A 12,323-nucleotide genomic window follows, 5' to 3' on the forward strand; every position below is an offset into this window, starting at 1 on the left:
GGTATTATTTTAGGGAGAAGGTTGAATCTATACTAACCTGAGGACAAATTCTGAAAGTCAGCTTGCTGAATAAATATCTCAGAGCTTATATTCTTGTCATTTAGCTCATTCTCATTGAAGCAGAGTGAAAAAAACATATGCTGTATTGCCTTCTATACTATTGCTTTTCCCAAATCCCACAGGCACTCCATAAAGTATAAGTTATGTAAGTAATATTCAAATAAAACTATTCTGCTCATCCATTCTAATACCTATTTCCTGATGTGCCTGGATTATTTTAATTTAAATATGACTGAATAAAAGTCATATTTAAAGCCTCAATATTAAAATGAAATTTCAAATAGACTTAAGAAGAATTAGACGAGAAGACATGAATAAGTGATAATCTGCATTACTCAAAGGTGAAAGGTCTCAGTTATAACAAATCATGAAGATATTAAAGATGTATTCAAAAGCTGATTCTAATGAGAAAAGTGTTCTGTTATATTTCTAATATTTCCCATGATTGATTCCTAAATCCTTAAATTGGATTGGGCTTAAATTTTGTTGAACTTAAAAATTAAGCCTCTATTATTATCTGCAATCTGAAAAGAAGCAGATAACTTGTAAAGGTTTTTTGAAATGTCAAAGACTTACACTTGCCATCTGAAAAAGTGGTCAAACTCTGAATAGGTCTGACCAGGTTTCCGGGAAGAGAGAAGTTTTTTCACCAGACAGGATGGATTTGCAAAATACTCTTCCTGAACACCTGGCATTAAAATTGTATTGATACCTGTTCCTTTATCTTTGTAACTGGACACTAATATTATGCTAATACTTTTACTGTTTCCCTTGTTTGACTGACATCCCCAGAACCCCCAATGCTGAAAACCTAATAATAAAATATTGCAATGGGCGTGGGCACTCTCTCTCTGTGGATGAGCTGCCATGCTGAGACCATGCTGAAAATCTCTCTCTATGTTTGTGTGTTTGTTTAACTCATGTCCTTTCTTCCCTAGTCCTTAAACCCCACATTTATTGCTTTCCCAGGTGATTAAAACCCATGTAGAAACTAGAACTCTACAAAAGGAATAGCTTTAGAAGTACCATAAACATTTTAGAGGTATCTATTTCTTGTTTAATAGTATAATATAATCATAGACACGAACTTCCAAATGTATTGATTTTTTTTATAGTGTCATGGTGCCCACAGAGGGAAAAAGCTCCAATTTAGACAAATTAGAATACCAAATAGTCACTAATAGTTTCATCCAAGCTTAAATCAATGCTATTCCTAAATAACAAGTCATATTTCATTGAAATATTACTTAGGTTTTTACCTAATTATTTCTTCATTTCATTCTCAGATTTCAAGAGTCAATAATGCTTTTATTTGGCTGCATGATTATTATATTATTTGTTTTTGGTAAAGTACTATAAAATTATTCCTTTAATTTTGAATGGAGAGCACTATAAATTCAAAGTTTCAATTGACAGCTCTTTTAGGAGCCACTTAAATGAAAATGAAGATATTTTATATAGCATAGAGATCCAGGATACATTGAAATACTTATTTAATATACCCATATGATACAGTTCATCTGCAGAGATGTGCTCATTTGCAAATAATTGTGTCAATGTACAGCTCTTTCCTTTATAGAAACAGAAATTTTCTCAAATTTATAGTAACATATGGTATCTTAATGTTGGAATTTATCTCATCAGAAGTCTATAAAGAAGAGAAAATAGAAGGTGGGTAGGAATGATTTTGAAAGTATTATTTTTATAGGAGAATTATTAAAAAAGGGTTATTTTAAAGGAGACGCCTAGAGTGAAGGGATACTTGAGATAAAAAGGAATATCTGTGGCAGTTGTATATAGTTACTAATTTGATCAAATGTAATTTTGTAAATCTAAGGTTCACATTCCCTTTACCTTAAATTAGAATGGTAATCAAGGAGATTAAATTTTCAGACTACAGTAATATATATCACTCTTATCTCTCCAAGTTATCAATTTACAAACAACCTTTTTTAAGTTCCCTGACAAGTCTAGTCATTAATAGCAATAATAACAATAAACATATATTTCTATTATATCATAGAATATCAGAGCACTTTAGAGAGTAATTCAAAACATGACCCATCCCTTTCTATTAACCAAAAGTCTGCAAGCAAATAAAACAGTTTAGATAAAATACAAAAATAAATGATATATATGAAAAACATACCTAAAAGGAGAAAAAAGTTCCTGAAGGTAGCTTTATTAGTTCTACTCAGTCCCCATTCTGACTTACTGTAAGGATAACAGAGGAGAATTGTTATCTCTTTAGCTATGGGGCATTGAGTGGTTTGTGGATAGAGAAGGCAGTACCCTGATCGAGAAAAATTTTTTAAATAAAACACTTCTTACCTAAAATTTGAATTTAAACTGCAATATTGAGTTTACAGAACAAAAACTCTCTATCACATCCATTACAAGAAGCTATAAAATTATGTTCCTACTACATGTAAAAAAGCAGCTAGTTGGCACAGTGGATAGAATGCCAGGCCTGGAGTCAAAAAGACTCAAGTTCAAATCTGATCTCAGATACTTTCTAGCTGTGTTACTCTAAGCAATTTACTTAACCCTGTTTGCCTCTGTTTCCTCATCTGTAAAATAAGCTTGAGAAGGAAATGGCAAACCACTCCATTATCTTTACCAAGAAAATCACCAGTGGGGGTCACAAAGAGTAGAACATGACTGAAACAACTGAAAAACAACAACTATATATAAGATATTTTCTAATGTCATTGCTCTTGTTGCCTTCTTGGAAATAACCCCCTTGATCTTAAGGCCTAAAAGAAAAACCAAAACAAAAGCTATCTTGCCATATCTTGAATAGGCATAAGACAAAACAGAACAGAAGCTATCACAATGAGAAATCTAGTTAGACAACAATATCTTGAGAGTAAGAAGTAAGGATATCAGTATTTCAGTAAGGAAACAAGTATTCAAATATCCCAAATCTAGGTAGGGGGAAATAATCCAAAGTATTCTAATCTGTGATTGATTAAGCAATAGGGTACAGGAGTCTAGGTTCAAAAAGATTGATTGAGAGGAATCATTAAACTAGACATAGAAAGAATAACCACAGGGAATCCAGTGCAAATGGGAGAGGTATAAACAAGAGCCTCTTCCAAGAGCTTTCTGTCTCATGACCTGGTCAGCTTAAATTTCCTCTACTTCTGGGGCTAGCACAATATATGGCAAAGTAGATTGAGAATAGGTGTAATATAGAGAACAGTGGAAAGACAAAAGTTTTGCTTATGAAATTCAGGCAGAGGCAATAGCCATTTGCAAATAGGCAAACCAATAATGAGCCACTAAATATAGAAAAGTACAATACTGATAATTAAAACTTGAACCAGAAGCAATACAAAACTAAGGAAAGTACTAAAACACAGGCAACTTGGGAGCCCAGTAAATAGAGTATGGGACCTCAAGTCAAGAAGACTCATCTTCCTTAGTGTAAATCTGGCCTTCAGGCAAGTCATTTCACCTTGTTTGCCTCTGTTTCCTCATCTAGAAAATGAATTGGAGAATGCTAGTATCTTCACTAAGAAAACCCCAAATGAGGCCAATAAGAGTTGGATAAAATTGAAACTACTAAACACCAACAAACAAAAACACAATTTGCTAAAGCAATTGGCAAAATTCTAGAACTCTTCTACCCATTTCCCAACATGACTAGTACAAATAGGTCATATCTTAAAAAATTATAAAATCACTAGACAAAAAAAAAGAAGTAGGAAAATACAGGAAAGTATGTGGATTTATGGAAAAGTAAATGACTTCCTTTTTGGACATCCAAAATTCCAACAGTACATCCAATGAAAAATAACTAATATATAGTAATAATAGCTAACTTTATATAGCACTTACTATTTACATAGCAGTTAGTATGTGCCTAGTGCTTTACAAATATTATCTCATTTCATTTTTACAACAATCCTGGGATATGGGTACTAGTATTATCCCTATTTTACTGATAAGGAAACTGAGGCAAACAGAGGTGAAGTGACTGGCCCAGAGTCACAAAGCTAGTAAGTGTCTGTGGCCACATTTGAACTCAGGTCTTCCTGACCCTGGGTCCAGTGTTCTATCCACTGTGCCATATAACTACCTGTATAGGCAATGTTGTTTTGGGTAATGTAGCTCTACAGCTCAAGATGCGGACAAAGAGAACTGGAGTCATCATTATAGAGGTGATAATCAAACATATGGTAAAGAAACCAAGTGGCAAAGAGTGGAGAGAAAACAGAAAAGAAACTGAGGTAATTTAGTGTTTTACACATAGGCAAAGCTGAGTAATATAAACATCATTTGTGAAATACTCCAATTATAAATAGTCTGTAGCTTGAAATTTCCTTACAATGATTATATATACCTGAACCACCTATATTTTCTAGACTAGTAGAAAAGAAAAGGGAATAGGGATATTGAAAGTCAAAGAGAGTCAAGATGTAAGGGCAAGATCTTGGAACAAAAAGATCTCTTCTCATTTTAGCCAAAGATATTGGCAGGAAATAGGGAAGCCAAGATTCATCCAAGGTAGGGGAATTTGAACCTAACTGGGGTAGGAGGTCATATTTGAGTTTGATCACTTTTTACTTCAAAGTCACTTAAACTTCCCTTATAGGTGTGGCAGAACTCTCTATTGAAACTAAAATGATTAAGTCTTTGGTTAAGATAGTAAATTCAAATTAAAATATATGTATATATAGATGTATATCTTGAGAGAGTTAACAGTTGTGGCTATACCACAAGACAGAATACACTAAGGGTCCATGTTGTCCATCTGAGGATATAAATTAAATGCTTCTCAAAAATGTTAATGTATGACTAAGAATCAATTTACCAAACAACAAATAATTACCAAGTGCCTAGCACTTAAAAGAAATAAAGTATAACACACAAGTTTAATATGAAAAAAACTTCAAGACAAAAGCCTACAATTTGGACTATATGATTTTTGAAGTTCTTTTCAGGTCTAAATGCTATGATCTTATCTTTTGCCATTAATTATTACTTACTCAATAAATTCCAAAGATTCTCTATTACCTACAGGATCAAATATAAAATTCCCCATATAATATTCAAAGCCCTTCATAATCTGCACCCCACCTACACACCTTTCCAGGCTTTTTACACTTGGTCATGTACCCTGCAATCCAGTGACATTGACTTCCTTGCTGTTCTCTGCTTAAGGCACTCCATCTCCTGACACTAAGCATTTTCACTGGCTGGCTGTCTCCTATGTTATCCCCTCCTCATGTCTACTGTCTGGCATTCCTGACTTCTTTTAAATCTCAGCTAAAATTCCACCTTCTGCCAGAAACCCAATTCCTCTTCATTCTAGTGCCTTTCATCTGCTAACTACTTCCTATTTATGCCGAGTACAGTTTTTCATAAATAGTCATTTGCATATTGTCCCTCCAACTAAATTGTGAGCTTCTCAAGGGCAGGGCCTGTCTTTTGCCTTCTTTTGTATCCCCAGCACTAGTGTACAGTACCTGTCACATAGTAGGCACTTAATAAATGTTTATTGACTGACTGACACCTAGAAAAACACATAAGACTGGGATAAATTCCTATTAAAAATCAGGAAATTATAAGACTATCAGATGAGCAAAAAAATCTCTGCTTCATATAAGAAAGCACTATACTGGGCAAGGCTAGATGATCTCTAAGTTCCTTTATAGCTCTCAAACTTTTAATGATCTAATAGCAGGGATTCCTGAAAAATGCTGTGCTTTTCACTTGAGGCTCAACTAAAAACCCATGCCAACTATTAATTAATTTTCTTTAAAATAGTTATTTTAAAAGTCTTCTCCACTGAAAAACAATATTAAAATGTGCCTCTAACACAGGGGTTGGCAACATTTTTGGACATGAGAGCCATAAACGCCACATTTTTAAAAATGTAATTTCGTGAGAGCTGTACAGTGCTCACAGTGTGCGCTCCTGTAACAGAGCCTGAAAAAAAAATTGACTTTATGGCTCCTGCAGAAAGAGCCATATCTGGCCCTCAAAAGAGCCAGATATGGCTCGAGAGCCATACATTTCCAACCCCTGCTCTAACACCTCATTACCTGTTTTTCCCCAACAAGAGAACACGAAGAGACCTAAGTGTAGAAAGTCCACTTATTTCCTCAATCTGGTTATCATATAAATCCAAGAATATAAGGCTCTGAAGGTTAGAAATATTTTGGATTCGAGTTATAAAATTGTGTTGAAAGTTCAACAGACGAAGGTGTTCTTCCCCATCAATCACAGGACAAACTGTCAGTTTTTGCCTAAAATATGAAAGAAAGAAAATATTAAGGCTATGTCTTGCTGTTTTTGTTTCCACCTTCAAGCTATATTAATTTCTCCTCTTTCCTGATACTGTGAAATAGAATATTATACAAGGATGGGTATAAAACCCCAATTTTGTATAAATTCTCTTTTATATAAAAACATGCATCTTTAAAATATGCATACAACGTATAGTATAAATAGTCCTAAACACTAACGCTGAAAATGTTCTTTTGTGATTTGGAGCAGCAGTTTGGGAGGAAGGAGCTCTGACTGAGGCTGCCATTAGAAGTAGGAATCCAAAAAGAGATGGAGGTATTGGGGGAGAAAACATTTACAGCTCTGTTAGCAAGGAGACAATCTGAGTAGGAAGCTGACTATAACAGAAAAGTTATATTTATAGCTTAAGTAACTTTGTGTAACTTTAAACCAAGATAAAAAGAAATCTGACATAAGTGACATTTTGAAAGCTATCAGAATCAAGGCACAAGCTAATAGCATTTCTAACTATATTAGAGACTAGATGACTAAGCTATAATTTAAAAGACATTATTAAGAAATTGGTTCAAAATAGATATTATAGTTATTTTAATATTTTTCATTTTATTTTCTAAGTATATCAAATCAAATTCATTTCATTTATCCCCTTTTACTATTTCATTTGATGGTACTGGTTTATAAATAATTTTGTTAATAAAATGAGTATTCTGTGTCTCATTTATAATGTGATGCATAGAGTTGGAAGAGATATGCAAATGCTGATGTGCTTAGGTACCAAAATATCTCAGTCCTACCAGGATTTCAGTACCAGTGACAATGAAGGGCTGTGGTAATGCTGTGGGTTTTTAAAAGCTCAGATAAAAATTACCAGAAAACATTACACAATCATGTTGCAGGCATGCTGCACATAACTGTTAGGCAGTACTGGAAACACAAAAAAACTAAGGAACACCATAGGGTTTCATTGAATTGGATTCTCAGTCACAGAACACATCGTGGGCATTTTCTATGTACACATAACTTGCACAGGTCACTGTCTGGTTAACTGCTGCGCAAGAGTAAACATAAGTACATGTAACTGAAGTTTCTCTTTTCATATGCTAACTATCCTATGCTGGCTGGAAACCAAGAGGTTTCTTCCTGCTTTTCACAGCATAATAATCATGCCTTTCCAAATCCACAAATAAGAACTAAGGCAGCCTCAAGTTACATCATGGATATGAAGTCAGAAAGGCAGCAATGGAATTCTAATTTAGAAATTGACTATCCATATATATGGGTAAGTCCTTAGTCTTTTCAGGTCCTTAGTTTCCTTGCTTGTAAAATGAGAGGCCTGACTCCAAGGACCTCTAAAATCCCTTCCAGTTCTAAATATTATTATTCCAATTTTCTTTCTCTCAAAATCATTGTTTTCTACTCACAAATTTCGATAGTACTGTGATATCTCCTTTTGGTTTAGATTCTGAATTTTTTCTAATATATATACATAGCTTTGAAGTACCTTACCTTTCTAAGGTCAACCTATCTGAGTAAAGAATTTTCTCTTCACTAGAACGATGAAGAACTGGAAATGAAGGCATTGATGAGCTCCCCAAGTAGACATGATCACCTATTGGAAAAAGGCATATAAATCACTCAAAGTTCAAAATATTTTACACAAAAGCAGCTTTATATTCCAATCCCTTACCTACAAATTGTTCTTTTAGAATTCAATTATTCTGTACCTTTCCTTTTAATTGCTATATATGATTGCCTTTCTTTTTCAAAACTAAAACTATACTTTATAGATATTCCAAGTAATTTTCCCTTTACCTCATATGTACTTCAAAATAAAAAAAAAATACTCTCAAGCTGTCTTTTTTTTTTTTTAACCCTTGTACTTCGGTGTATTGTCTCATAGGTGGAAGATTGGTAAGGGTGGGCAATGGGGGTCAAGTGACTTGCCCAGGGTCACACAGCTGGGAAGTGGCTGAGGCCAGGTTTGAACCTAGGACCTCCTGTCTCTAGGCCTGACTCTCACTCCACTGAGCTACCCAGCTTCCCCCCCAAGCTGTCTTTTTAAATACATATATTTAATAAACTAGTACTCCTAATCTTAAATGTTAAAACACCCTTCTAGTTAAATAAGATGAAAATCTTTCATTACCAGATACATTTGGGCCAGCACTGTGACAGCCCTGTCGAACTCTGGATTTTGTAGGTGTCTGAATGGAAGAATCTCCAAATGCTGATAAAGAGTTTGCGCCAGATTTCAGTTCCAGCCCACAAAGGTCAGTCATGTTTGTTGTGGTTGGGACGAATGACGGTTTGTTACGAGGTGAAGGACTTATTACTCTTCCATCCCCTTCAAAATATTTTTTAAAAAAGTAATCATAAAACTAGATGATATAACTCTGATTTAAGAAATACATGAAAAATTTGTTACAGTACATATTCTTCATACATCAAAATGATATGACTCGTATATTTTTGTTGTTGTTCATTCAGTCATGTAAGAAAAAATGTGAAGAGTGAATGAAAAAAGCATGTGATAAATGCTTTTTAAAAAAACTCTTACTTTCTGTCTTAGAATCAACAAGAATTGATTCAAAGGTAGATGAGAGGGAAGGGGCTAGGAAATTGGGGTTAAGTGACTTTCCCAGGGATACATAGCTAGGAAGTGTCTGGGGCCAGATTTGAACCAAAATCTCCCATCTCCAGGTCTGGCACTCTATCCACTGTGCTACCTAATTGCCCCATGAAATGTTTTTTCATTCATTAATCTTTCATTATTTTTTGTATGATCAGTTCTATTAACAGATAGGATTGCAATTAAGCTAGAAAAAATTAATTTCATCTTCCACAATAAACATTTATTTGTTGCCCACAGAATATAAAACTTTTGTATTCCACTTTAAGATTTACAAAGCATTTCCTTCTAGCAACTTTATGAAGCAAGTAACAGAATACCATTATGAAGTTAATGGAATTTGAATTAGATGGAATATTTGTCCTCAGAAATCTTTAAAATTTGCATGCAAACAAAATGAACAAACATATCTTAGAATAAACAAAATAAATGCACTAAGACTTTTGGAATATCTTGCATATATATAGGATAGTGGTACCCAGGGAGAATTTTTTTAATAACACAAAATAAATTTAAAAGTATTTATTAACATGTCTACATAGAAGTGAAGGCTGATTCATATACGTAAAGTTAATGGTGATTATATGGTTTGGGATGTTCTCTGGAAGAAAAGAACATAGAATGGTAAACCTGGAGAAAAATCTGGACAGTATGACTCCACAGAAAATATCAAATAGATCTGTCTGTTTGGAATAGAGGGTGTGAGGGTGTGGAGATATATATATATATATATATATAGTGGGAAAATAGAAAGTTCATACAATATCAGAATGGCATGAAGTTCTAGAACATGCTGAAAACAAATAAAGCACTAGTGTTTACCAGCCTTCCATTCGGTTATGAAAGAGTCTATCACAGATTTTAATTCCAGTTCCCTGAACCAAACAATCAGTATGATCTATTCATTACCCATCAAGAATCTGGATAAAATAATTAGTCATAAAGGCCTGCACATATCCCAAGAAGGTCAGTGACAAAAAACAAAAGGTTCTATAATACAACAAAGTGTTTATGGCAGCACTTTTTGTGGTAACAAAAAGTTAGAAACAAAGTAGATGCCCATAAATTGGGTAATGACTAAATTATAGCATATGAACATAATGGAACATTATTACTGTGCTATAAGAAACAATGAATATGATGAACACAGAGAAGTGTGGAAAGACTTACATGAACTGATGCAAAGTGAAGTAAGCAGAGTCAAGAAAAGAATATACATAATGATTAAAATAATGTAAATACAAAGAACAGTAACTACAAAACAACTGAAAATTCATATCACAAAGTTAAAAAGAAGCTTGATCACAAAGAAGACATATGAGAAGACACAACACACAAACAAATACCCACTCCATGTAGAGGAGTCTATAAGTGTGGAATACTGTATATAATATTATGTATTTTTTATTTATAAACATATATTAGGGATGGCTGCGTGGCTAGGAGGATAGAGAGCCAGGTCTAGAGAGAGTAAGTGCTGGGTTCAGATCTGGTCTCAGATATTTCCCAACTGTGTGACCTTGGGCAAATCACTTAACCCCAACAACCTGGCCATTACTGCTCGTCTATCTTGGAATCGATATTTAGTATCAATACTAAGACAGAAGGTAAGGGTTTTTTAAAACTAAAATAAATAAGCATATACTGATCAGTTTTACTGATTTGCTCCTCTTTCTTAAAAAAACCTTTCTTGTAAGGGATGGCTCTTAGGGAGGGGTTATCAGAAGAGATAGAGCAGGACAACAAGATAGGTGATATAAAAACAAAATATATCAATAAAAATCTATTTTTAAAAAACAGTCAGTCCCAGAAAGTAGGGCTGATACATCATTCACCAATAAATTACTGCAAATTAGATAATATCAAAATACGCCAAGCTGCTACTATGTATTAAGTACAATAATCAAAAGAAACAGTTTAAGGATTCAATAAAGAAGAGTATTAAGCAATAGGATATAATCGCAGATAACTGGAAAACTAATACAATTAGGCTTATAAAAAGGAATATGTCAGAATAAGAATGAGAAACAATAGATTAACCACTAAGTATTATCTTGGTACTTTCTAGAGCATAATGCCCAATCATATGTGTATGATATTATCATGATAGGAAAATATTTCTTTTTCCTATCCACAACCTTTTCTCTTCATTCTTTCCCCTATTTTCTAAAACACTTTTCTCACATACTTCTCATGTTTAGTACTTACCCTTTCATCCAAATTCTATTATTTGGAACTATGGCCATTCCCCTTCCTTTCCCTTTTTCATATACTCAATTTTATGTCCCACCTAAGAACAAAAAATATAACAACTGCTCTCATGTATTAAGAACATTTTACTATATTCCATTGTGAAATCAACTATGAATTAAATGATATCTAAAGTAATCCCAAACTAACTATTTCTAACATATCCTTTTATTTTGCTCTTAGAATTCTACATTATCAAAAATTAAATTTATTAAAAAAAATAATAAATCAATCTCTGACCATTGACAATACCTTGTCTGCTTGAGTAGTTTTTTTCTATATCATGTTGCAAAAGTCGATTATGGAAAGATGAGTCTTTAGTTAGCCTGAGTTCAAACTGCAAAATATTGTTTAAGAAAAAAGATTGAGAGAAGATATTAAAAAATAATAATGTGCATCATAAAATTAAATACTGTTGAAAACTGTCATCTTAAAACTGCCATCTAATCCCATGAAAATTTATTTTGAAAGTATGATATAACAAAAATGAACTATACATTTTAATTTTCTAAAATGTATTATCAATCAATTAATAAACATCAAGCACCTATTATGTGCCAGGCACTAGAGATACAAAGTCAAAAGTGTCTTTTTTTTTCATCCTTACCTTCTGTCTGAGAATAGACACTATGTATAAGTGCCAAGGCAGAAGAGCAGTAAGGGCGAGGCAAGTGGGGTTATGTGACTTAACCAGAATTACAGAGATAGGAGATGTCTGGATTTGAAACCAGGACCTCCCATCTCCAAGCCTGGCACTCTATCCACTGAGCCATCTAGCTACCCCCAAAAGTACACTTAACAACATGTATAAATATATGTGTATACATAACAGAATAAATACAAAATAATCTTGAAGGAAAAACACTAATAGCCAAGAACATCAGGAAAGGCTCAATGACAGGCTCAGGTAGGTGGTTTAATAGATAGAGAGCCAAGCCTGGAAACTCTGGAGATTCTGAGTTCAAATCTGGCCTCGGATACATCCTAGCTGTGTGGCCTGAGCAAGTCACTTAACCCCAATTGCCTGGCCTTTACCAATCTTCCATCTTGAAACTTAGTATTGATTCCAAGACAGAAGGTAAGGGGTTTGAGAGAAAGAGAAGGAAAGAAAGAAAAGAAAGAAAGA

The 12,323-nt window shown here is 33.7% G+C and overlaps 1 protein-coding gene across 4 annotated transcripts in view; it reads right to left on the reverse strand.

Moving 5' to 3' along the window:
• Positions 1-12,323, reverse strand: part of LRRC49 (leucine rich repeat containing 49) — a 212,263-nt gene that overhangs the window by 195,258 nt on the left and 4,682 nt on the right. For 2 of the 4 annotated variants that reach the window (XM_044662385.1, XM_044662384.1), the window contains exons 3-6: positions 11,450-11,534; positions 8,465-8,662; positions 7,825-7,927; positions 6,114-6,317 (exon numbers count right to left, since the gene is read on the reverse strand). In XM_044662385.1, the coding sequence (XP_044518320.1) occupies positions 6,114-6,317; positions 7,825-7,927; positions 8,465-8,662; positions 11,450-11,534 (590 nt within the window). The remainder of the gene's footprint in view (positions 1-6,113; positions 6,318-7,824; positions 7,928-8,464; positions 8,663-11,449; positions 11,535-12,323) is intronic. The other 2 variants (XM_044662387.1, XM_044662386.1) reach the window with 2 other exon arrangements.

The sequence above is a fragment of the Gracilinanus agilis genome, chromosome 2 (genome assembly GCF_016433145.1).
Source record: "Gracilinanus agilis isolate LMUSP501 chromosome 2, AgileGrace, whole genome shotgun sequence".
NCBI lineage: Eukaryota > Metazoa > Chordata > Mammalia > Didelphimorphia > Didelphidae > Gracilinanus > Gracilinanus agilis.